Below are 27,097 nucleotides of genomic sequence, written 5' to 3' on the forward strand. Positions count from 1 at the left end.
TTTTTTTGAAAAATTTCTTTGGTAAGTTGTAAGGTCCAATTGACCTTCAGGGTGGCTAATTAGTGAAATAATCGTATGTTACAATGCAAAAGCAGCTCAGGTCGGCTGCTTTGTCAATAGTAGTGATATGGTTGATATTCACCCTAGTCAAATTTCACTTTGACAGTTTTCTTTTCCAGTTCTGTTGTGTCTCTAATTCAGAATGATTTAAAAAAATATATAAAGGGCAGTCGTGACCTGCCTAGATCATTTTTTCACGCCAGAAAATGTTAGTATGCCAATTTTAAGAAAATTTAGTATGCCATTTCCGAGAATATATATGTATATATTATATACAATTGTTGCTCATTTAAATATAAAAAGTTGTATACAGTCAAGTCAGGGAGAGAGTTTGAAGTGTTTTGGTGTTCCTATAGGGCCTAACAAGGATTCCCATAACACGTTTTGTTTCAATGTCCCTGCATCCTTGAGATACTCTTTCTCCATGAGATCAATTTCTTCTGTGACAGTCAAAAATTTATCAAGATAGACTCATTTATATTTTCCATTGTCGCCATCTTCACGTTTTATCAGCTTCCTCTACCTTACTTTCATTGATTGTTAAAAAGCTTGAAATTAACTTATTTTTGATTGTTGAAATACTGATTTTAGAAACGCCTTACTTTTACATGAAGCTGTATCTGAAAGATTGATGAAGGCGCGCTTCGGACACAAGCATGGTAAGGTGACTGTCATCGTATGCTATGCCCCGACCAACTATTCTGATGATGTGACTAAGGTGGATTTCTACTCTGGTTTGTCCAGATGCCTTGCAACAGTACCCCCACCCCATGATATAACTGTTCTCTTTGGCAACTTCAATGCAATAGTGAGCGATGATATGGGTGTATGGCGCGGCACAGTTGGTCTTGTATCCCCCAATCCACTTATCGACAATGGGCTTCGCCTACTTGAAGTGTGCTGATCTCACGACCTTGGCATCACAAACACCTTCTTCCAACGTAAAACAATTCATCAGTATATGTGGTATAGTAACGTCGATCGTACAAAGAAGATGATTGACTACATTATTATTTCCAAGTAATGGAGATCATTGGTGAAGAACTGCAGAACTTACAGATCAGCAGAGCTAGGAGACGCAGACCACAGGCTTGTGTGCGCCGATCTCCGGCTTCGCCTCTATGCACAATGATCGGAAAAAAAACCCGTCGCTGCAGATATTGGGCAACTAAAGGAGCCAGATACTCGCCAGAAGTACAGCATTGATATATCGAATCGCTTCGAGCCCCTTGGCTCACTTACTAGCAGCGAAGATCCCAGGAAGCATTTTAAATCGCAGACCAGCGATGCAGCACAACTAGTGCTTGGCAAGAGGAGTTATCCAAAGAAATTGTGGCTAACTAATGAAACACTGCATGTCATAGAGCAGAGACGGAAGGTAAGACTTCTTGGGGACATGACCACATATCGGAGGCTCAATGGAGTGCGGAACAGACTCATTCACCAGGATAGAACCCAGTTTGTTGCAAGGAAAACCGATGAAATTCAACTAGCTGCAAAAAAGAAAGACATGGGTAGCCTATACAAGCATCTCCAAGACCTCACGGAAAATAAAACTCCCACCTTGGGTCCCGTCCCGCCCAGAGATTGGGCACTTCTTTCCGATGAAGATTCTTGTCTTGAGCGGTGGAAGGACCACTTCTGTTCCCTCCTCAACAATAATAGCACGTATCTGCCTCCTAAAGATAGTCTCAGCCAACCTTGCAGTCAAAGACCTGAGACAGATGCTCCTCCTGACGAGCCTTACAGTCCCTCAGAAATCTGATATGCAGTAAAAAGGCTCAAGAATAATGAAGCTGCTGGTATCTGCGGCTTAAGCTCAGAGCTGCTAAAATATGGAGGTCCTGCAATACTCCTGTTTCTCCACACCTTGTTCCCTAAAATCTGGCAAACAGAGATGGTTCCCGAGGATTGGCGGAAGGGTGTCATCATGTCCTTATGGAAGAGGAAAGGCTCAAGAAGCGACTGCTCCAACTACCAGAAAATAACCCTATTGTCAGTCCCTGGCAAACTGTTTTCAATGGTTTTGCTGGATCGAATATCATTTGTAAAATCTGGTGACCGGATCAAGCTGGTTTTATGTCGGACCGTTGAGCCACTGAGCAGATTTTCACGATTTGACAAATAGTAGAGAAGACCACAGAGTTCCGACAGAAAGCATTTATTGCCTTCGTCGACTTCCGTGCTGCATTTGACTCAGTCGATCGAGAAGCTCTTTGGTGGACTCTTGAGTTGACTGGCCTACCCGAGAAATATTGCAGACTTCTCAAGGCGCTGCACCATGTGACGGAGAGCTGGGTACAATTAAATGGTCGGCGCAGCCCGTTCTTTCAAATCACGACATAGGTGCGCCAAGTATCTGCAGTGGCCTCAGAGCTCTCCAATGTCATCGTAGATTATATTATGCCAAAAACCTCTTCACGTCTCTGCTTTGGGCTCAAAATCAAACTCTCCAGTTAGCCTGGACAGCACCACTGGCATCGAGGCTGTTCAAGACTTCACCTACCTGGGCTCCATAATTTCTTCAAAGGGCTCGCTTCTCCCCAAGCTGCAAGCGAGATTATCCAAAGCGTCTTCTGTCATGGGGAGACTGAATCGTCACCTCCGGCGAAAACCGAATATCAGTCGCACAACGAAACTGCGGATCTTCAACGCTCCAGTTGGCTCTGTGATGCTTTACGGAGCTGAGACATGGCATGTATCAGCTGCAACCGTCAAGAAAATCGACGTATTTTATGCAAAGAGCCTGAGGAGGATCGAGGGCCTACGATGGTCCGACTTCATCAGCAGTGAGAAGCTTCTGCAGCTCACGGAGCAGTCTCGGTTTCCGACTCAAGCAGCCGAGCGAACATTGCGATGGTTCGGATACCTGCTTTGAATGCCACCACATCTACCCGCAAAGACGATCTACGACTTTGACCCTATCAAAGCCGATTGGAAGCGACTTCGCGGCCGACCGAAGAAACGTTGGACCGACAGCCTGTCCGAGTTCTTGACGATAGCGAACATCAGACAGGGCGAAGAGCAAATACTCGCCATGGACCGAAGCGGATGTAGGAGGCAGACGTCACTCTCTACGCTGAGCAGCGCCTGGCAGGAGAATTAAGTCAAAAAGAAAGTCAAGAAATACTGATTAATTTTTCCAAAGAATGAACTTCCTGACTGTTGCTCAATTAGCCTCGTTTGACAAAAAATTTGGAAGGGGATTGGATACACTCATTAATATCTTCACGTTACAATTAAGCTTGTTTATTAGGCTAATTACGTTCTGCATGAAAGCAATTTTGTTTATTCCCGGCAAATATATTTCAACAGTTAATTTTTTGGAAGTGTTCGAAATAGCGAGTTATTGAAATTAGAGGGCAACATTGCCCTTTACAAGCCGTTCAAAAGTCATGTCTTTCTTCTTTTTTGTGTGTTTTCACTATATTTAATTCCAATGTATAAGGATAATAAAAAAGAGGTGGAATACGTTTTTGGTGTTTTATACTGCAGCTGAAATGGAGCCTTAATGCATTGATTTTTGTCAATATTACATGTTGTTTGTGTGATGGAGCTGGATGATTGACCTATTCATGTGTCAGTTTTTTAGGAGTTTTGTAGCCATAGTTGTGGTAATTTTACAATTTTTAGTCTATTAGCGTGTCTTTGATATTGTGCTGTCTGACAATTAAATCTCACTTTTTTCTTTCACCTGTGTTGTCCTATGGTTTCACTCAGTGTCACTAGCTTACACTAAAATTAATAGCTTCCTAATTTCTGGGGTCAAAGGCATCTTAAATCAGGATAGAAGCTTTCTAATTTCAGTACGATACATAAACCAATAAATAAAATAGATGAATAAATGAATGATACTTTATTAACAGACGAACTTTTACAACATCAAACTGTCGAATTTGTGATTTTTTGTCAGGCATTATAAGAAAAAGCATATAGCATTGTCGGTATGTCATGAACATTGTCGGTACATCATGTTTTTTGTCAAGTACATCAACATATAAGGTTGTAAAAACAATGTCGCTCTCCGTCAGGTACGTATAAAAATATACAACGATGGTCTCAACTGACCTATCATCTAAACACGATAACAAACTGACACATTATAGGATAAGAGTACAATTTTCATTTGTTTAGGATTTCAACTAACACCGACACAGATCTCTTTTTGTAATGCTAGATGGCATAAAATAGCATTTTCTTGTGTATAGGGAGCTCCCTGTGTTCCTGTCGTCAAACTGTATCAATTAAGTAATTCTAGTGACGAGCTTACAAATTTTGTTCCCAAGAGGCTGGGAATTTATTCCCTTGGTTAAAACAGGTTAGAACTTGGTTAGAAGATAATTTTTAGTAGGCCTAATCATTTTCACTTAAAATAATTAGTTTTGGAGGGAAAGGAGCACGTCAATGATGAATTATTTGCCCAGTATTTTACATTTTTAATATTGACTCATGTTTTTATTTGCGTGTTGGTTTTACTCTATCAGCAAGGGCGTATCCAGGATTTCATTTGGGCGGGGGAGAAGGTTTGTAACGAAGACTTTTAAAAACACATCAAAAATTTATTTTTAACCATTTTGCAATGCTTTTACAAGTCGAGCAAAAATTTGGGGGGATTGATACCCGTAGCCCCCCTCCCCCTGAACAGAGCCTTGCCTGTCAGTATCCTATGTATTTAGAGAAACTATTTTATCCTTTTCGAATTTACTTTGTTGTTGTTTTCTGAGCATTGAAATTGGCTATCAGTATCCTTGGTTTTAAATACCTTTTTAATCTTTTAAAAATTAGCAAGCTGTCGCCCTGACTTTTTAGCCAAATTGATGAAACCCAGGGCTAAAGAGTTTTTGTTTCACGGGTAATAGCTTGAATATTGACCTATCGATTACCCTTGAGATGATTGTTCATATTTTATTCCTTTTCGTTGATTATTGAACCTAAAATATCAAAATTTTGGACCTGAGGATCATTACCAAAATGGCCTGTAAAAATGGGCAGAATTTTAAGAAAAATGCACTTGAAACTGACTTTTCAAATTGTGAAAATGTACATTGTGATTAGAATTAGCAGTGTATCCTTATTTCTATCTCATTGACGCTTTTGTTTTCTTGTAGTTGCAGACTGTGCCCCAAGAGCTGCTATGAATTCAATGCCTATGATGGTCCCATGTTCTGCTCCAAGAACTGCAAGAATGGAGAAGAGGAGCACAGGAATTCAAAGTGAGGAAGATGGAGGGTAGGTGAAATTGTTCTACTATTGCTAAAAAAAAAAAGAGTGAAGTGTCATGGTTTAGTTAAGCTGTTGACGGATTGCAGCTCAAAAGAAGATGAGGTCAAAAGAACTAATAAGGGAGAAACTTGACTTTCTCTGTGTGGGAAAAGCAACCAACATCTCATAGCGTCCCCCAAACATTAAAATCAAAATTCTACTTTTTTTTCCTTTTTTTTAATGGTATCGCAGACAAAATGATCTTCTTTGGCAAAAGGGCAAATTTAGTACGGTTTTTTATAAAGGGTATATGTTTCATATACTCTTTTTTAAGCATGTTTTTTTTTAAGTACGCACATTTTTATAAGACAGTCTATGCTCAACCTACCAGTCCAGCACTCCAATTGATTTTTAACTATTGGAAAATAGTTTAAAAACAAATTAGTGTGGATGAACTTATTAATTTATTTCAGCATTAATTATTACAACGTAAAGCACTGAAATTGCCAAAAGGAGAGCAAAGCTTAAACTTTGGCCCTATAATTACCATAACTATCATCAGGGGCCTAGCTCCATCATTCTTATTGGGAGGGGGGCAAAAGTGATCTATATCTGCAGATTCAAGGGGCATGGGCTCTATAATAATTTTTCTCCAAATTATTGGGGGAAACTGCCCCCTCCCTTAAACTACACCTGTGCCTATCATAAAAGACAAGTTTAAGGGCACTTTGCTTCGAATGTTTGCATTTCAACTAGTACTGATGTCAGAGATTTTATGGGCTTTTAATTTCTTTTTAACCATATTAAAGTTTTCAAGTTTCCTGTCTTGCCAATTTCTCTCGCTGTTTGTACAGGTTATAGATTAGTAAGAAGATAGGGCGAATCTCCAAGGTTTTATTGGAGAGGGGTAATAGGGGTTCATATCCGGATAGTCAAGGGATATGGGATGCATAATATTTTTTTCCAAATTATTACGGGGGACAACCTCCCGAACGACGCCCCTTGTAAGAATATTATCAACTGAAGAATTCCTGTCAAGAAACAGAAAGTTCTGCCATCAAGTGATACTGTGCATATTTGCTGACTTAAAAGCGTACCCTTGAGTTCCCACTGATGCGGTTTCACGCAAAAGTGGCCGTTCTTGCGTGATATGTCAAATTTCCTTCGTTTTTTGCTGCAAGTTTCTGCGTCACAACGGTTCAACAGCTGCGTTGAAATATTTCTACTGAGCCTTTGAAAGTTGCATCCGTTATTTTAAATTGAAAGCATTGTAGAACCATAAATTGCAAGTAACTGAGAAAAACTAAACCTGTGTATCAAAAGTTTTCCGTTAATATTTGACAAACAACATGAGGATTCTGTCCTTCCAATACAAAATTTTAATAGGCGTGTCCTGGGGGGATTTTTATAAGGAAAGGAAGGGTGTGCAAAAGCATAGGATGGCTGGCCTGCATCCCCCATTGCACTTCCTGGCTGATGGGCCTTGAGACGGAGATCAAGCACCGCCGGTTCGGACCCTAAGGGTCTGGTGTCGTATACTTTACCTTTTTACTTTACCTTTTTTTATGGCACTTGGTATCTACCAAGTGACATATAGCGATCGCAAATTGTGTCTTTCGGTCTGTCGGTCTGTCTGTCTGTCCCGGTTTTGCTAGTTTAAGCACTTCCAGGTTAGCTAGGACGATGAATATTGGCAGGCGTATCAGGTACAAGACCAGATTAAATTAGAAATTGTTGTTTCCCCGATTCGACCATCTGTGGGGGGTGGGGGGACGGTTAAATCAGAAAAATTAGAAAAAATGAGGTATTTTTAACTTACAAACGGGTGATTGGATCTTAACGAAATTTGATATTTAGAAGGATATTGTGTCTCAGAGATCTTATTTTAAACCCCGACCGGATCCGGAGACATTGGGAGGAGTTGGGGGGGGACCTAAAATCTTGGAAAATGCTTAGAGTGGAGGGATCGGGATGAAACTTCGTGGGAAAAATGAGCAGAAGTCCTAGATACGTGATTGGCATAAACGAAACGAGTGTGCTCTATTTGGGGGAGTTGGAGGGGGGTTAATTCTGAAAAATTTTAAAAAAAGAGGTATTTTTAACTTACGAAGGAGTGATCGGATTTAATGAAATTTCATATTTAGAAGGAGCTTGTAACTCAGATCTCTTATTTTAAATCTCGACCGGATCCAGTGTCATTAGGGGGGGGGGACCTGAAATCTTGGAAAATGCTTAAAGCGGAGAGATCAGGATGAAACTTGGTGGGAAGAATAAGCATAAGTCCAAGATACGTGACATACATAACCAGACCGGATCCACTCTCTTTGGTAGAGTTGGGGGGAGCAATTTGGTGAAATTTTATATTTAGAAGGATCTTGATCTTTTGAGCTCTCATTTTAAAATCCCGACCAGATCTGGTGATATTGGGGGAAGTTGGAGGGGGAAACTGGAATTCTTGGAAAACATGAAAATTGAGGTATCTTTTATCTTACGAATGGGTGCTTGGATCTTAATAAAACTTGATGTATAGAAGGATCTTATGTCTCAGATGCTCCATTTTCAAGTCGAATCGGATCTGGGGACATGGGGGGTTGGAGGGGGGAAACAGAAATCTTGGAAAACGCTTAGAGTGGAGAGATCGGGATAAAATTTGATGGGAAGAATACACACAAGTTATAGATACGTAATTGAAATAATTGGAACGGAATCCGTTCTCTTTGGGGGAGCTGGGGGGTGTTAATTTGGAAAAATAGAAAAATTGAGGTATTTTTAACTTAAGGACGGGAGACCGGATCTTAATGAAATTTGATATTTAGAAGGAACTCATATCTCAGAGCTCTTATTTGAAATTCCTAATAGATCCGTTGATATTTGGGGGAGTTGGAGGGGGAAACCGGAAATCTTGGAAAACGCTTAGAGTGGAGAATTTGGGATGGAACTTGGCAGGTAGAATAAGCAAATGGAGTAGATACGTGATTGACGCAACCGTACTGAATCTGCTCTCTTTGGGGCAGTTAGGGGGTGGGGTTCAGTGCTTTGGCGAGTTTGGTGCTTCTGGACGTGCTAGGACGATGAAAATTGGTAGGCGTGTCAGGGAGCTGCGCAAATTGACTTGATAAAGTCATTTTCCCAGATTCGACCATCTAGGGGCTGAAGGGAGGGGAAAAACTAGAAGAAAAAATGAGATATTTATAACTTACGAATGGGTGATCGGATCTTAATGAATTTTGATATTTAAAAGGACCTCGTGACTTAGAGCTCTTGTTTTAAATCCTGACCGGAATTAAGCCTCTGATTTTCCTTTTAGATCAATCTTGGCTCTTCTGGCCTCGTCATAAGTGCCATATGAGCTCTTAGCTCTTGTTTTACAAGGAAATGAGCCAAGGAGATAAGACTTATATTTTTCATTAGGCATAGTTAGCCTAGCCTATTACAGGGTAGCCCTTTGAATATTATTCTTGGCTTCTAGAAATCGATTTAGCCTATTCCTCTGCATATGCTTTTAAAATTATATCATAGTATCTTTGCGCTTCAACGGCTGTAGTGAACCGTTTCTGTGTGAACGTTTTTGCGATTTTCCCGCATCCACTATCCATGATCCGTTTTGTGTTAAAAAAAAATCGCACCAGTGGGAACTAAAGGTAAAGTGATTAATCCATCACTTATATAGTAATAAAAATATATAGCACGGAAAACCAGAGTACAAATAAAAGAAGAAAAATACTTATACATTTTTATAATCCTGGAGGCTAGCTGCTTGGAGTTAAATATAATGCATCTTTTCTTTTTTAGTATTTTTTTCATTTGAGTAACCGTCTGAAAAAAAATTAACAAATGTGAACCTTCATCATAAGGTTTATGTTCTCTATGCAATGTTTTGTGTCTCATTTTCTTTTGCTTTCCTACGGAATATATCAACGGAAGACGATAATTTTGCTATCATTCCATAGCTGAGATTAAGGTCTATCCATCTGCTGAACTACATTTTCAATTCGTTGTACATAGTTTTGAAATGGAAAATGCGTTTAATATTCAATGAAAATGGTTGTAAAAATGACAATTTTCTTCTTCTTTCTAGCATATTTAGATCCTCCTCCAATTAAAAATTTTAAGGACTATCATGATTCTGGCTTGGTGAATGGATAGGTCTGAGGCTAATGAATCCATTGATACGAATCTCTTGTCTTTTTGGTGTAAGTTACAGCTGAAGACTTGTCGCCAAATCATTTTTTTCAGAGTGAATATATTCCATAAGAATAAATTCTTTTCAGGGTTTTCTTTTATCACAAGAACCCCATGTAAACGTCTTTTTATTATTCTGTCACTTTAAAAACAATACAAAAACCAAAATTCAAATAAAAGGACTGTGGATAAAAATTTGTATTCCCTTTTTTATGTATGGCATAGAGCTTCGATCATTGGTTTGGCTTTACTATTTGCATTTGTCATGATAAAATATTTGAAAAAAACTTTCAAGCATGACCACTGGTGTAGGGGCCAAAGCTCCCCCCCCCCCTTCGCTTCCGTGGGAAACAAGAATACTGTCGAAAAATGCACAGTAGTAGGAAAATGTAAATTATTCCGAATTAGATCTTAATATAAAACAAAACTCCTGGTTGCACTTGCCCAACTCGAAAAATTTTTTCCCATGAATGATTTGTTGTATTCAAATGTGTGATACTTTAACCGCAATTTTTACGATTGACTGGTTTTAGCAAAGAGCGATTTAGCGTCTAAATGAAACAGCTTGTTTGGAGGAGTGATGTAGCCTGTATGATATAAATATGATTCTGTAATTTCACCATAGATGTCTCTGGGACTATCTGTGGTATCAAAATTAAGCTTTTAGAGAGTATAAGGAGAGCCAAGTGGAAACCAAGTTTTGACTTGAATATGAGTGCAGAGAGGGGAGGCAAAAAAGTGTCCTTACTTGGCTTCCTCGAAACATTTTTCTGCTACAATCTTCTATGGGACGTTTAATCCATTTGTGATTAAGTAGCAAGGTAAATCAAAATATGTGATGTCAAATGATTAAAACCGAATATGCAATATTCTGGTAACAGTTTTGAGAATCATCTTTAAACTTTCAGGGAGCATTGAGAAAGGGGCAAAGCTTGACTCGGGGGAATATGAAAGGGGAAAGAGTGTAAATATTTGGTCTCCAATCAGTTTAAAATGTGAGTACCATGAGCCTCTGTTGGGCTAAAATCTATTCCCGTTGAAGCAGCAATGCAGGACGAAAGAAACCATGTGTATTAAGGTTATTAAAATAGCATGAATTGAAATTTTCATGGGTGCTGAGGGGCCAAGTGAACCACAAACATTGACTTGGGGAGTGTGACATAGGTAAATAAAAAAAAACTATGTGTCGATGTTATCAAAATGTCTTATCTGTAATATCTCGGGAAGATGTATGGGGATTGAGTTGAAATTATGAGTCCAGGTTCTAATAAGAAGGGGCGCACTTTAGTACACTTTTCAGATGTCTTTAGACAACTTGAACTTTAAAAAAGACCCTCTGTTTTCCTGCTGAAAAACTAAACAGCAAATTAACGGAAGAGATAGCAGCTTCCCTTTGGCGATGTTTGTTTGTGTTAGAAAATTGAAGATTTTTTTTTCAGATACCCGTCTTCACTAAGAAGTTTTGGTGCAACCACAGAAGTGGAGAGTGATATGATTCAATCTCAAGAAAGCACCTTGGTCGAAATAGTTGGATTCCAAAATTTCAACGGTGCTTTCCCTTTAGAAGACAAGCTGTGCGCTTTACTAGGTGTAGACCTTAAAACAGTGAGAAGCGGTGAGTCTTTGTTTATTTCTATTCTATTTTTCTGTATGTTGAAACATTTAAGGACATAAATAAAATTGTATTTTTGGCCTTACATTACATCTCTTGTGGCTATTAAAACCTTCTATTGTCACGGAGAGTTCAGTGGTGCCAAGTGGAATTTTTGAAAAAGTACAATCAAGTCTATGACATTAGCGCCATAAGCCATATATCAATCTATAGTTGATTTGAGGAAGCATAGACAGCTGCACTAGTAAAGTGAGAGTCGTTAGTTGGTATTCTTGATAATTTTTTCGTTGAAAAGGCTTAAATTTCCAATTTTTAAGCTGGATTACAGCAAGTGAAAGACAACCAAATTAATAGAGAGGTTTTCTAAAAACATGAAAATAAATGCAAAATCACTAAAAAAAAAAACATTATCTAGTCGTTTCTTCTTTTGAATTCTTTTTTTTTTCAAGATCAACAAACAATGTTCCTACTTTTTGAGAGTTTTACAGCTTAAGTTGAATTGATAGATATATATATTTCTTTGTTTTTAGTGATTGCGTATGCAACTTCTTTGACTTCTAAAAAATCAACTTATGAACAAAAACTGGAGATTCATGAAAAGACAGAAAACTAGGCAAGAAAAAGAAATTGGTTTGTAATAATACTACAGGAAAGAAAGAATTAAAATAGAACAGAAGTAAAAGTGAATGTGAAATGGGGTAGAGGGATAAAAATAGAGATATTTGACAGAAGAAAACTCGGCAGGAAATAAAATAGCTAAAACAAACATGACGTCATTTTACCAATGGAATTAAAATGCAAGAAATTGCATTGGTTGTGGCAACTGTCCTATAGTAAGTAAGTGAGTAAGTTTTATTGCACTAAAAGCCCTAGGGTCATGGCAATACAAAACCAAAAGGAAATGATCTTTTGAATAGCTCTCATTACATAAAGATAACATAACCATTATATAGCCCAAAGAGGATTCTCAAATCACAAAACAAAGGAAAACACAAATTAAAAAAACCTACTTCTGTGCCCCATTGCTAACCTGGGAAATTGTCTCGAATTTTTAATATCTACAAAAAATCATCTCTCGTTAAATTCATCTGCCATTTCTGATCAAACTCAGACTTTCCACATACTTCATCTTTCAACCTACTTAATTCTACACACTCATACATCACATGACCCACAGTCTCATCCATGCTTCCATACATCGGGCAAAAGTAAGGAAATCTTACCCTCACCTCCTACCTAAATGCTTCGTTCTTACCCAAAGTTGTAAACTATCGTCCCTCAATTCAATTATACACTTCAATTCCTCTTTCTTTAAATTTACCTCAAGCAAAACCCCTTCATCCCATGTCTCCTTCTCCGACGCGTAAAGGTGCAAGTAATCAGAAATGCTTCTCTCTTCCTGCCAAATCTGTATCTCTTGATCAAATAGAAAATATGGAATGGCGCTGTGAGCGCTATGAAATAGCTGACCCTTGTCATCCCAGTTTTAGCTTTTTTGTGTTTTTTTTTCTCGAGTGTCCTGCAATGATGGTGTAAGTGGCGAAGACTTAGTGTTCCTGACCTTGCTTAGTGATATTTTCATACAAATTAAATACGAGAAGATCACCTTATTTGAACTTTATTCACCTTGCTTGGTAGTGGCGCCATCTATACACAACATCCAAATTCAACCTAGATGCTGCTTGCGCCGTTGAGGCTCTAGACCATCTATAAAGTCTAGCCTTATATTTGTGCGAGATCAAAATCAAACACCCTAAGAAATTCATATACTGCTGAATGCAGTTGCTTACGGACTACTAATTGGTGTGATGACCAACCAAGCAGATATCAGTAGTTTGATGAAAACGCTCATTAAAATTAGACCTTATCCATTTTCACCACTAGCGCCATCCAGCTTCATTCGTTTAAACGAACTTGGACTGCTGAAGGCTCCACTAGGATGCGTTACTCTGTACGGACAGAAAAGAAGAAGGTGGCGTGGGAATAGAGCTGGAATGCGAGTTAAAACTAGACAAAGAGGCCACCCCAGTAAAGCGATTGAGACAATTGTCTCTGCCAGAACACCCAATTACCGACAACAATAAGACAGGCTCTCCATAGAAGTAAAAATTTCGAATCAGAAACCTCCGCCCTATCTCGCAAGATATGACGCAGACCCATGCCTTGAAAGCTCTTGGCTACCCCCACCAACTCTGTCTCCCATCGCGTACAATGCAAAGAAGCGTTTTCCCGCATTCCTGCTTTGTAACGCCCGTTCTTTTTGCAATAAAATAGATGAGATCGACGTAGTATTACGGCAGAACAATGTTTCTATCGCAGCCATAACAGAAACTTGGAACCTGACTGAAGTGACAGGAAAACTCACCGGTTATGCCCTATATCTCAGAACAAGACAAGCTCTCGGCGATCAGAGACTAGGCGGTGGAGTAGCCCTTTATGTGCGTGAAGATACCCCTATGAAAGAGCTACGTGAACTTGAAAGCACTGAACATGAGGCCGGTGCAAACCATCAGTCATGCCGCATGCTTACTCATGCATCATCTTTGCTTCAATCTACTACCCTGAAAGCGCTAAAAACCGCCGTGATCTTGTAACATACCTCCAAAAGACTGTCGACCATCTTTGTGTTTTTTTATGGAAACCCTGCTATTGTTCTGGCTGGGGACTGTAACCAAACCAAGAAAAGCTGTCAAGCAGTATGCCTTTCCCTCAAGCAGGTTGTAAATTTCCCAACGCATGAATCCGGCAGCATACTTGATTTGATCGTGACTAACTCTGAGACATATTACCAAACCCCTGAATCCCTTGGGCCACTTGCCTGTTCTGATCACAATGTTGTGCTCTGGTCAGCTGCCGCTTCAATACCCAAGCCTAAAATTAAGCGTGTCAAGTACCGTCCGCTTACTGATTCAGCAATTAGTACCTATGGTCGACGGATAGCTACTTACCCTTTTCCAGAAGTCTATGAAGACGAAAGCCTCGATAAAAAATGCCAACTGTTCACCGAAGTTCTCCACGCCAAATACTTTGAGCTATTTCCTGAAAAGACTTTCACTAGATGTGAAAATGAAAAACCCTGGATAACCCTCCAAATCAAAAAACAAATCCGAAAAAAGTGCAAGCTTTTCCAAGAAGGAGATTTGCAAAACGTGAAAAAACTGCGAAATCACATTACCTCTCTCACGAGAAGTGCGAAGAAAGATTACGGGCGTGAGAAATTTTCGGACAGTCTTAGGCACACTAATCCCAGGAAATGGCACAGAGCGATCAAGCAAATTACTGGCAAGTCCATTCATAACAGCATAAAAATAAGCCACCCTGACGGAACCTACACAACTGCTGATGAGGTTAATCAATATTTCACCCGCATCTGGATCTCATTTCCTTCTCCCACACAAGCCCAGAAGTCTGAAATACTTGACTCCTGCGCGGATGAAGGTGAAGTTGTTTTTATGAGGGTCTTACTTGATCAAATCAAGGAATCTATCGACCGGAGACAATACGTTGGGCTGAAAGACTGTAATACCTCAATGTACTTAGTGTGGATGCTCGATAGTCTCCTCAAGTGAGTCGAAATAGGTCACAGCTTTGTAGACCTTTGTGGCATAGACTTCCGAAAGGCATTTGATTTAATCAATCACATTTTAGGTGCCCTTAATCTCAAGCTAATGGGAGCTAAGAAAAAGACTCTTAGGCTCATGTCGGACTTTCTCAGTCAGAGGATGCAGCGTGTGTTTGCTCTCTACGAAGGTGATAGTAATTCCGAATGGTCCTCATCCACCTGTGGAGCCCCTCAAGGCACTAAGCTTGCAGCTATTGTATTCTTGTCTGTAATTAACTTCCTCATAGCTGACTATGACGACCAATACAAGTTCGTGGACGACCTGTCATTTATCCTGAAATATTTAGTACAAAACGGAGTTGTGTCGCCACAATTCAGTTGAAATTTCTGAAATTTCTTCAGTCTTTTCACAAAAGAGTGCGCGGGGCTAAATCTTTAGATTAATGTGAACATGTCGAAGATAGTGCGCTTTAACCCTCTAAAAAGTGATGTTATGGAGCCAAATGTTCCATTCCCTCTAACAAACAGTATCAAGATCCTTGGAGTTACTTTCTCCACCTTTGCCGCACATATCGAAAACGTGGTTAAAAGTGCAAACGGTAGTCTACAGACTTTAAACGGTATGCGTAGGTTCAGTGCAAACACAGAGAGTATTAAGTATGTATACAAAGCGTATATCTGTCCCATTCTGGAATATGCGTGCCCTGTTTGGGTGCCATCAGGACTTAGAGCAGTGTATCTTTGTCAGGAGCTTGAATCGGTTCAGAAGCGAGCGGTATCGATCATTTTGAGCTGCCGTGACATCCCCTACGAAAAGGCTCTGGAAGTGCTAGGACTGCCGTCACTTCAAAACCGGTACAAAACTCTGATAATGAGTTTTGGAAAGTTCTTGCTTTCTAATTCTCAGCACCGTGACATTCTACCTGATCAACCTCTACCATCAAGAACGAGAAAGCAAGATAAGTTATTTCCCGTTAAAGCAAGAACAAACCGATATGGTAATTCTTTCGTCCCGGTTTTCGTCAAAATGTACAATAAGAGTTAATGTTTATATTTTGATTTATATTTACAAGTGTAGTTTGATTTTGAATATGTTGTGAAGAAACGCAAATCAGCGATAGCTGTCAAGTTTTTGCTATTAAACCTGTCTACCTACCTACCTTACATATCATCTTTCAACCTCTCTATCTACTCCTAATCCAATATTCTACATTTCTCCCACTCCACCATCATGTAAAATCCTCCTTATCTGGTTTGGCCATGAAATGGGAGATTTTTCTGTAAGAACTTCTAGACAAGCAGATTTGAGTAACTGCACTCATGGTATCATCACTATATGTTCCCAAAACCTACCATATTCACCAGCCTACAACTTCTTAGCGAAAGAATCCCTAGATCTCCTTGAACTACTAAACTATTAATATTTCTATTAACACCTTGCCATCTCTTATAATATCCCGATTGTATCGTTTCGAGCTTGTCACTTTTCTAGAATCCCCAAACTTTTGAACCACAATGCATTACCGATATCACCTTATTCCTAAAAATCTATTTCTGTATCCTGATATCTCTTATATCCCTTATCAGGCTCTTTAAAACTAAATTCGAGTCCGCCTTACCCATTTCCTCACTACGTCATATATACCTACTAAATAATTTGCCCGTAGCCTTAAGCGTCCCCCATTAATATTTCCATTCATCCTTAACTCTGAGCTCTCTACCTCCAAAAATAATCTTTTTTTCCTAAATTAATTGAAGGCCCTGAAACTGCTGTTTTACCAACATTCAACTCAAGTTTCTTATTTAATTAAATAAAAAAAAGTGTTTTTTAACTGAAAGTAAAGAGCGACATTAAAACTTAAAATGAACAGAAATTACTCTGTACATCAAAGGAGCTTCTCCTCCTCAATGCCCGCTCTTTACGCTAAAGTTTGACACTTTCTCTAAACTCTACTTTTTGAAACAGTAAAAACTTTAGCGTGAAGAGTGGGGCGTTGAGGAAGAGAAGCTCCTTTCATATACGGTGTAATTTCTGTTTGTTTTAAGTTTTAATGTCGCTCTTTACTTTCAGTTAAAAAACTTGTATTTTTTTTTCTGAACGTTTTTGAATTAATGCATATTTTGATTTTGGCTCTCCGCACAAATAATTAAACATTAATAATTAATTAATAATTAAATTTAATTAATAATTAAACACAAATAATTAAAACGAAATTTGCATATTAATTTTTTTTTTAATAGCTTTCTCATAATTTTAATCGGAAGATTTGAGAAAGGGGGAGGACCCCTAATTGCCCTCCAATTTTTTAATTACTTAAAAAGGCTACTAGAACTTTTAATTTTTTACGAACGTTTTCATTAGTAAAAAATATAGGTAACTTACGAACTAACTTACGTAACGAACTTCCATATTTGTATGTTTTTATTATGTAAATGAGGGGGTTCACCCCGTCGTCAATACCTCGTTCTTTACTCTAAAACTTGAATTTTGTCCCAATTCCTTAAGAATGACCCCTGAATCACAAAGGCTGAAGAATAAATAGCTGAAATACAACAGTTGAAATACTTTAGCGTAAAGAGCGAGGCATTGGGAGGGGGTAAACCCCTCATATGCGTACTAATTTCTGTTTGTTTTAAGTTTTAATGCTGCTCCTTACTTTCAGTTGAAAAAACTTTTCATATTTATTTTTGCATTGTTTTTTTTTTTTTTAATAATGTTAGAAAGTCCTACATTGAAATTCTCTTCTCCCATGACAAATCCCTCCATGGAAAGATCCTCCCATGTAACTGTCCCCGCTCAACTTCTCCCCCCCCCCCTCAAACCAAAAAAATCCCCCCGGAAACGTCTGTACACTTCCCAATAACCATTAGTATATGTAAACAACGGTCAAAGCTTGTAACTTGCAGCCCCTCCCACGGGGACTGTGTGGGAGTAAGTCGTCCCCAAAGACATAGTTATTAGGCCTTTCGACTATGGTGAATAAAATGGCTATCTCAGAATTTTGATACGCTGACTTTGGGGAAAATATGAGCGTGGGAGGGGGCCTAGATGCACTCCAATTTTTTTGGTCACTTAAAAAGGGCACTTATAACTTTTAATTTCTGTTAGAATGAGCCCTTTCACGACATTCTAGGACCACTGGGTCGATACGATCACCCCTAGGAAAAGAAAAAACAAACACGCATCCGTGATCTGTCTTCTGGCAAAAAATGCGAAATTCCACATTTTTGTAGATAAGAACTTGAAACTTCTACAATAGGGCTCTCTGATACGCTAAATCTGATGGTGTGATTTTCTTTAAGATTCGATGACTTTTAGGGGGTATTTCCCCCTATTTTCTAAAATAAGGCAAATTTTCTCAGGCTCGTGACTTTTGATGGGTAAGACTAAACTTGATGAAACTTTTATATTTAAAACCAGCATTAAAATGCGATTCTTTTGATGTAACTATTGGTATCAAAATTCCGTTTTTTAGAGTTTCGATTACTATTGAATCTGGTCGCTCATTATTACAGTTCGTTACCACGAACTGTTTGATAAGAAATCCTGTAATAAATTCAATAGCTTCTGTAACTTCTTATCTGAATCTGCAACTAAAACTACATTATCTGTGAAAAGGAGCATGCATTACCTGGATATATCCAGTATCAACATTGGGGTTTGCTTTTCATCCATAGATTCTTCTAGATTATTTATATAAATACTAAATAACTTAGGCGATAGGGTACATCCCTGCTTTACTCCTGTCTTAAATTGTATTATGCTACTCAAACTCCAACCAACCCTAACAGCTCATTTCGTTGCCTTATAAATTTCTAATAAAATAGCTACAAAAACAATCAGAAGATCCGCCTCTAATAGACTTTCCATAAGTAGCATTCTATCTACATTGTCAAATGCACCTTTCAAGTCAACAAATGCTGCATACAAACGACTATTTCTGGCCGTCCATTTATTCAATAATATTTATTCAATAAAGCTTGTGACGTAAAAATGTGGTGTACGTTCCATATTCTTCTCTGAAACCTGCTTGAACCTTACTAAGCACCTCTTTCCAACATAACCGTCTTTTTAACCTACTATCTATTACCTTACAAAATAATTTGCTAAATTATCACCTAGATGGATCCCTCTATAATTACCATGGTCACTTTCATTTCCCTTCTTATGTCATGGAACCATCACCGACAGAGTCCACTTTTGTGGCCAAAACTTTGTCTGTAAAATACTTGTGAAGAGTAATGACACGATTTGAAGCAAATATACTCCTCACTGTTTCCACATTGATGTTGGTATGCCATCAGGACCAGGTGCCAAGTTTCCTTTCATCTTTTTCAATCAAGTCCGTACTTCCCTTAGATCAACTAGGTCTATAAAGTCATAATCCAATTCTTGTAAGGGAAAACAAACTTGACTCCTAAGTTGGTGTAAATATTGTTCTAGCTGACTGCTCTTCCTCTCCTGATTTTCTAAATACTCGCGCCACAAAGCTGCTGGAAGGCGATTCTCCTCCTGATGTCGTCGTATTATCCCCTTAATATTCTGCCAAACGATTTCTTATTCTTATTTTTAGACTGATTTACCATTTTTCTATTAGTCTCCTTCTCTCTTTTCCACTGTCTTTGTCTTCACCAGCTTTTTATATTCTTTATGAAGTCTACGGTAAACTAACAACCGATTTTCCTCAGGGAACGATGAATGTTTAGTATTCCGGAATGCTGTAATTACTTCCCTTCTTTTAGTTAAGCATTCCTCATACAAAAAAAAAGGCTTGGTTGTTGCTGTTTTCTTCTTATCCATGCTCTTAAGGCCTACTTCCCTCACAACTGAACATAGATTATCAATAACTTTATCAATTTCACCCTTCCGTACTATTTTGTTACAATTTTCCAACTCCTCTTCTACACTTTCGTCAGTAATAATCTTAATAAATCTCTTCGTCTACATCCTTTACTCTTGACCGAGATAAAACCCTAACATAACAGCTTCCCTATTGAATGTAACTCCTTTTTTGCTAGACCTAAGTCTCCTGCATACTATTATTTCAAACGAAGCCTCAATCAGCACATGGTCTCACCCTGCCACTTCCAAAACCCTGAAACTACCACACGACGGCAAGAGAGACATCTCTATCAAAATATAATCCACGACACATGTGGCAATACCCGAAAAGCATATAAACTCGCCCACATTCTTATCCTCTCCAATTCTCCCAATTAAGACCATTAAATTTTCCATCCCACAAAAATCCAATAACAGCAAACCCATTAGTTTATCTTCCTTGCATGGTCCTTACTTGAACTTCCTTAAACTCCTTCCTGATTAGCATTAGACTCAAACACTTCATTCGCTCCAAAACTTGGTAGAAGATGATCCTCCGGTATTAATAGGCCACAGAATTTCTCCATTTTATTACCAACACCTAACTGACACAAGACACCTAAAGACACAAATTTATGATTCACAAACAATCTCTTATAATAATATATCTCTCCACTTAGAAGTTCCCACTTATCTTCACTACTACAATAACAATGTTATTATGTTTCCCATAGGACGTTTTTCTGTAGTTTTGCATGACCAACAATTCTTTCTTGCGAGATATTTGTTTAATAAACAAATATTTTCTCTCAACTGAAAACGAGTCCTTGTTAGTCACGTGTTGGTCAACAAAATTCGTTATTTGGTAATTCTGTTGGCTGATCAAAAAAAAATTAAGACTCACCATCATTGTATACGCAGTTTTCAAAAATCCTCTAGCAGATTTAATGCACTAATTTGAAAAAAGTATCCAAATTTTAATAACTGCTTAATATTGCAGAATTATTTTTATAATTGCAGATGTTTGTAAGTCTATAAAACTACTTTATTGCAGAATGTATTTATAATTTTCCGAACTATTTCCGAGTATTATATTCTTTGGTCTATGAGTTGTTTATAAAATGTTAGGCTTCACACTGGGCGGATTATCAACAACAGCAATCGAATAATTTTGGCATAAAAATAATATGTTTATGCGTACTCGCATCAAGGTCAACGTCGCAAAGTTGACTTAGTAAAGAGCAATGATAATATCTCTCATGCGCTTTTTTTTCATGGATTATCAAATAAAGGGAGTGATCATAGAAATTTGTGGAAGGGCTCATTCAATTTTGAGTTCGAAGTATATTTGGTGGCCAAAAGTTAACTAAGAATAGTTTAAAAGCATAAAAAGTGTTTGTTTGTGCCCAGTGGTAATGGTTTCTTCTTCGTTGATACACTTTAGTAGAAATGGTGGGAAAACTTCACCTTGTTAAAACAGGAATTATGCAAGGCATTTAAATGTGTAAGATTTGAGGTACAAATTGGGTCCTTGGCTTATTCCCCCTCCACTTCTAACTTGTTACAAGAAACTTAAGCATGTTGCATCTTCTTTAGCCAGGGTTATCCAAGGACTTTCAATTTACATTACTGAAGGTATAAAGTGGACCCCATCCCTTTTCCAAGTTAACTTCCTTGATGGAACATGAACTACGGACTGACTCTTAGCTAAATCCAAGCTTCAAAATATGAATTTTCTTAATATTTTTTTTATAAAAACTATTCTTTTATTCTTGTGTCATAAATTGTGTAAATGGTGCTGCTTTAGGTGTAATAAGATGCTAGAATTTCCACTTTTTATACTTGTAACAGTGACCTGTCTATGGAGTATGATTACTGTGAAAGATGATTTTATATTTTTAGTCAGATAGATGGTGGTATCTTACTTGCAACAGAAGGAAGCATTATTAATACAAATTTCGTTTTATAGAAGCACAGAGGCTAGATCTACCAGAAGAGTGCATGATGGCGCTTTTAGTTATTAAATACATTGAAGAGCATTTTCCTTCTGAAAAGGATACTTGGGACCTGGTTGTGATGAAGACGAAAAATTTTCTAGAAAGTGAGCCGAAAATGAAGTCGAAAGATGTGGCTTTTTTGTGTAAAAATATAATTATTTGAAACACAAAACGCGAATTTTCTTGTGTGAGTCTGTGATGTTTGAACCTGTAACTGTCTTCGTAACCAAGCAAACTGTTTTGTCAACAAGTTTTTGTATGTGTTTTGAATATGTGTATACTTGTGTATTCGCCCCCCCCCCCGCCCTCCAATATACAGCGATAAGTTAGGTCCTCAGATTCGTCCAAAGGACCCCAACAAGGCTTTTTAAAAGAATGATTATTTGTGGTTTTCATACCCTCCCCCCCCCCCACCTACGGAAATTTTCTCTTATCCGTCTTAAGTCATTTTGATATGTTTGTTCGTATTTAAAAATGCCGTAATGTAGAAAGCGCAACTTAATCTTTTCGATTTGGGGGGAGGGGGGATCAAAAAAAATTTCCTTAGTAATCCTTTGGAATATTACTCACAATATCCGCTAACACTGTACTGGAAAGTGAGGTTGTTCATAAGCATATTTACTTTCTTTTTAATGTGTTATTTCCAACAACAAAATTCTTTTCTGTAATTTGCGATGCTATTTAAGGCTTTCGTCCTTTAAAGCCACAGTGTTTTCACACACCATCTCAGTTTGTTAGTGTCACCAGCAATCTTTGTCTTAATATTGTATGCTTATAAATGATTTGGGCTATGATATGAGCGGCTTAGAAAAGAAACCTGTGTTTTTAATAAGTTCTTGTGTGAATTTTGTATCTGAAATTATTTGCTTCTAATACATAATATTATCTGATATTTGTTCTTCCCCGGTTGAAGAATTATTAAGGCTGCTGTAGATTTTGAATTCTGAAGCTAGACTAGAGCTGACAAGTCCCCCACAGGCTGACCTGATCAAAAAATATTCTCCAATTTAAAAACAAGTATATCCTGTATTTAACTGTCATTTTTGATAACAGGACTTTATTATACTAATGTCTCATTAGCATAAATGTGTCTTTCACTATATTATCCTTGAACAATATATATCGGACTTTTGTCAATCCACTGTTGGATGAGAGTGTCATCAAAGTTCTTTCTTTAATGTTTGATTTAGCAGTGCGTTTCAAGATCTTAGCCCTTTGATAGAGCACAAAAAATGAATTGAGTGTTTTAACACCAACGCGGTTTTCCGCCAGAGTATGTTTTCGGTCACCCAGGAAATCTTGCATCATTAAGAGGATTAGTTGAGTCAGGATAGACAGGTTAGATTAGTCTTTGTCTATATCAATGTCTATGTCTGTGTATTCTGACCTACCTGAATTAAAAGGTGGCGGAAAACCGCTGTGGCGTTAAAACCCTGCTACCAAAAAAACGGTAACCTGGGCAAAAAGAAGTAAGATCTTACCACTTTCATGAGTAAAAAAACAGGCATATTCTTAACGCTACTCTTTCGTTGTAAAGTTGTGCAGTAAGGGGGGGGGTGAACTTTATAGAACATTTAATAAACTGGATCACCTGCTAAAATACCGGAAATCACTGGGTATGTAGTATAACTAACTAACCGAGTATAACCTTGGCTCTAACTAAACACAAATTTTCGCTTGTAGCAATAAAGAAAAAATGGGGGGGAGGGAAGCATCGGTAAGTAACTGTGTTACAGTGTTTTATTGCCTGAAAAATGACTGGGGCTTAGAAATCCCATGCCAGTGAGGTATAATTTGCGATCTGAAAAGCTAAAAGATAGGTTCAAAACGTCAAGTTTGTGTTTAGAAAACATTACCGTAAAAATAATTTTCTTACGCTAAAAAGTATCACTACTTCTACAACTACTACTTCTACTAACCACTCAACGCAGTACAAACCCACCTGATGTCAACACAACAGCCCAAAACTGTGTCAGTTTCTTCGTTAAGTTTACCGCTAGGGCAGCCACTCCTTTGTACCTTGTGACCGGCAGTTCTTGACCGTATTTCTGAGCGTTTGAAATATGGGTTTTATCCGCTACTGTGTTATAAGGACATAGCTAGCGATGAAAATAAAAGCTGAACCTTTAATCTAAAAACTCTTTGAGTGAAAAAATCTTTCCACTTCTTTTTACTATTCTGGAAGTTCATCTGTGAATTTATCTAAGTTACCCTCTGTCACAGGATATTGTATGCCCTTTACTGCAGATTCAATCGTTTGCATGACGTTCAGTAATTAACTTATCAATCCTTTGCCTCAATGACTTCCAAATTAGTTGTGTGTCCTTTTCTTAAAATAACATTTAGTTATTTTACTATTAAAAGCCTTAAATTTTTCTTTTTGCAATTTATTGAGTTGTTGTAATAAAATTACTTTTCTTCTATTTTTCATCACAAGTAAATAGCTTGTTTTTCAAAAAAAAAATCCTGAATTGTCTTTTCCGCAACTTCCAGTTTAAAATCGATGTTTTATTTTGTTGCTTTCTAGTTCAATAGTGTAGTACATTGACAACACTCCAATTCAGGGTTGCCACCTGTAGCAGGAAAGTGCTATTTTAGCACTATTTCATTATTTGTAGGACGTGCGTGGCTTTTCAACCGGCTAAAATATGAGTACATCAGTAGCAAATATGAAAAGTTGTCTTTAAACAGATTATGTTGGCTCCTCAGTTAGAGGCAACTTATTCGCTCCTCAAGTTGGTAGGAAGTGAGGTTAGCGGCTGCTTTTGTATTAAATCAGGAGTTAAGCAAGACTGTGTTATATCCCCCTTAATATGGACCATTTTGATGGACTTTGTCTTAAGGAGCACGGGAAAGGCAATAGGAGACCACGGAATCAAATGGGGAGGAAAAACTCACCTGGAAGTACGTTATGCGGATGATTTAAGCATCCTAGATGAAAGTGTGAGCAAAATGAATGAACTTCTAGAGGTGCTGTGAGTTCAGGGTCCTAGAATAGGTTTAGAAATTATTGTTAAGAAGAGTAAGTCACTTAGGCTAGGAATAAGTGAAGATGAAAATGTAACTCTGGGTAACGAAAAGATGGATCAGATGGGCAGCTTCACTTACCTTGTTAGTATTATTAGTAAAGACGGTGGGAGTAGTGAAGATGTTAGAAGTAGAATAGCCAAGGCTCAGGATGCTTTTTAAGAGTTAAAAAAAAGTATGGAAGAATAGCAAGATTAAAATATTAGAAACCATAGTTGATGACGGTGGTCAAATATGGCTCCAAAACATGAGCGCTCCGAATAGCGGATGAAGATTTGCTAGATGTTTTCCAGAGAAATTACCTAAGGATTGTTCTTGGTACTCTGCTGACTGACCGTATTTCAAACAGTAGGCTGTACGAAAAATGTGGTTCAATCCCGCTTTCTTGGGTTATGACGAAAGAAAGGTTGAGTTGGCTAAGGCACGTTGTGCGGATGAAGGATGACAGATTGCCGAAGATTGTCCTTTTCGGCCAACCACCTAGGGCTAAACAGGTCGTCCTCATCTGGGTGGAAGGACGCCATAAAGGAATATATAAAGGAAACGGGGACATCCTGGGAGGGTGAAAAGAGGGAGAATTTGAATAGATTGGGATAGAGGAGGAGCGTGTGTAGCTGTTGGTCTCAGGCGGCCATATGCTGTGTTGAGTTGTTAGTAGTAGTAGTTGGTAGCACCCCTTCTTCTTGATTCTGATGGATTCCCACTATTTTTCTAATAACTCCATTTTCATTTCTCCTTGCCAGTGCGCCATAACCCCTGGAAACAGTTCTGTCACTCCCTAAAGGACAGATTACCAACTTTTTCGCTGCTGTATGGTATTTTGCCGTAAATGAGAAAATTGTGGGTAATATTTTGACTAACTTTTGGCTTTTTAACCACCAAGCTGTCAACCAGTAATTCACCATCAAGTATATGTCTCTTACTGGATAATTTTTTTTAATAAAATTACCCAAGTACTTTTACTTTTAAAGTGAAATGACTTTAAAGTTATAAAATCTCTGTCTCCCAGATATTTGGTATTCTCTTGGATCAGGACCAATGACTATGTTAAATTTTTTAACTCCTAATGGTTGGAAAGGCTCAATAACACAGATCAGCTTCATTTAGTCTCACCACCCTTTCTCAGGGTTTCCTTTTTTTGCAACGGGTCTGATTCTATTTTGATTGTCCACATCATTAAACAAGTCCGCTAATCGAAAACAAGGAATTATTTCGTATTCATCTTTTCCTGCTTTCGTAATGAGGTCGTTTAATAAGACCATATCCTGGGGAAGGGATTTGAAACCCTCAAAATGTTGGTTTGACTCGTAAAAAAATAAATATAAACAAATATTTAATGGGTTTTTTAATTTTTTTTACCAAAGTTTTTATGCCAAAGACTAATGAAATTGTGTCAAAGTCCTTGTAGTATTATTTGGACTCTATAAACTGAATGAATTGAATCTGAATAAAGCTGAATTCATAATTTAAATAACCTTGTTCACTCTGGTGTCGAAATTTTTTAGACACCAAACCTGGTTTTTGCAGTTACCATGGAAATGGATGCATTGCACGAACCCACCTACCGAGTGTTCTAATATTGTGATTAGCTAGTTCTTGTGCCGTCACCATGGTTTTAGTATTTGAACTGGTTTGGGAGATACTAAGGGGGAGTTATAAAATTTACGAAAGCATACCATCTACGTAACTTTTCACCTGTTCTGGAAGACTGATTCTTCATGAAAACTGTGTAATTACTTGGCCTTTTTAAACTATAAGGTGACAGTAGTATCCTATGCAATACTCCTATGAAGGCCTTATCCTGGTCTGCTATTTGAGTTACCAATCCCTCGTATCAACTCTATTTGTACAAGCATAGCGCTATCCAAATGTGCTATTGGAGTTGCTAGTCCCTCGTATCCATCTAAAAACTTTTATGAGAGTCTTAACATTTTCTGGAAACATTAGATGCCTATTTTCTCGGTGAACCCATTCAATTGATACAAGCTCAGCCCAAGACATATGCCATTATCACAATTTCCGAGCGATAAGAAGATTATTAGACATGCATGCTAGCTATTATATCTCTCTGAAACAATACAATGAATATAAGTGCACACCTTTTGGATACAATCGGTCAGGCGCATGGTACAAAATTTGAAGGTGAGTTACTTAGTATCACAGTTCCAAATAGACATTTGATTCGTCTATATTATTTCAAGTTGGAAAAATCTTCTAATATTTTAAAAATGAATGGTTTTATACTACTACACGTCGAAGGAGTTGACGGTGACAATGTGAAGACAAGAGCTCCCAAAATAGCAGTTGAAATTGGAAAGGATTGTCGACTAACATTTGATTGGGATGAGATGTTTGGCAAATATTTTATATCCTTGAGTAAATTTCAGCTGGCAAAACAATTATATTTCGCAGCAAAAATGAATATAATGCATATCCAGGCTACAACATGGATTGAATACAATCATGAAGCACATTGAGGAACGGATCAACTCACCTTGTGAGAAAAGAAAGAAAATGTATATTATTCTATTATTACATTTCTGACAATAAAAAAGTATTTATAATGACTTGCTTTTTTGTTTGACGTTTTCGTTGATCGTTTACTCCTCTCTCTCTCTCTCTCTCTCTCTCTA

At 37.9% G+C, this 27,097-nt stretch overlaps 1 protein-coding gene across 1 annotated transcript; it reads left to right on the forward strand.

Annotated features, from left to right (window-relative positions):
* The first annotated feature begins 395 nt into the window (after nucleotides 1–395).
* LOC136035440 (uncharacterized) lies at nucleotides 396–22,327 on the forward strand. The gene is made up of 3 exons (XM_065717249.1): nucleotides 396–5,289; nucleotides 10,884–11,059; nucleotides 21,410–22,327. The coding sequence occupies exons 1-3, from the start codon at nucleotides 5,195–5,197 to the stop codon at nucleotides 21,598–21,600; spliced, it is 462 nt and encodes a 153-aa protein (XP_065573321.1). The 5' UTR covers nucleotides 396–5,194; the 3' UTR covers nucleotides 21,601–22,327.
* Nucleotides 22,328–27,097: the final 4,770 nt, after the last annotated feature.

Source organism: Artemia franciscana, chromosome 14 (genome assembly GCF_032884065.1).
Source record: "Artemia franciscana chromosome 14, ASM3288406v1, whole genome shotgun sequence".
In the NCBI taxonomy this organism is placed as follows: Eukaryota; Metazoa; Arthropoda; class Branchiopoda; order Anostraca; family Artemiidae; genus Artemia; species Artemia franciscana.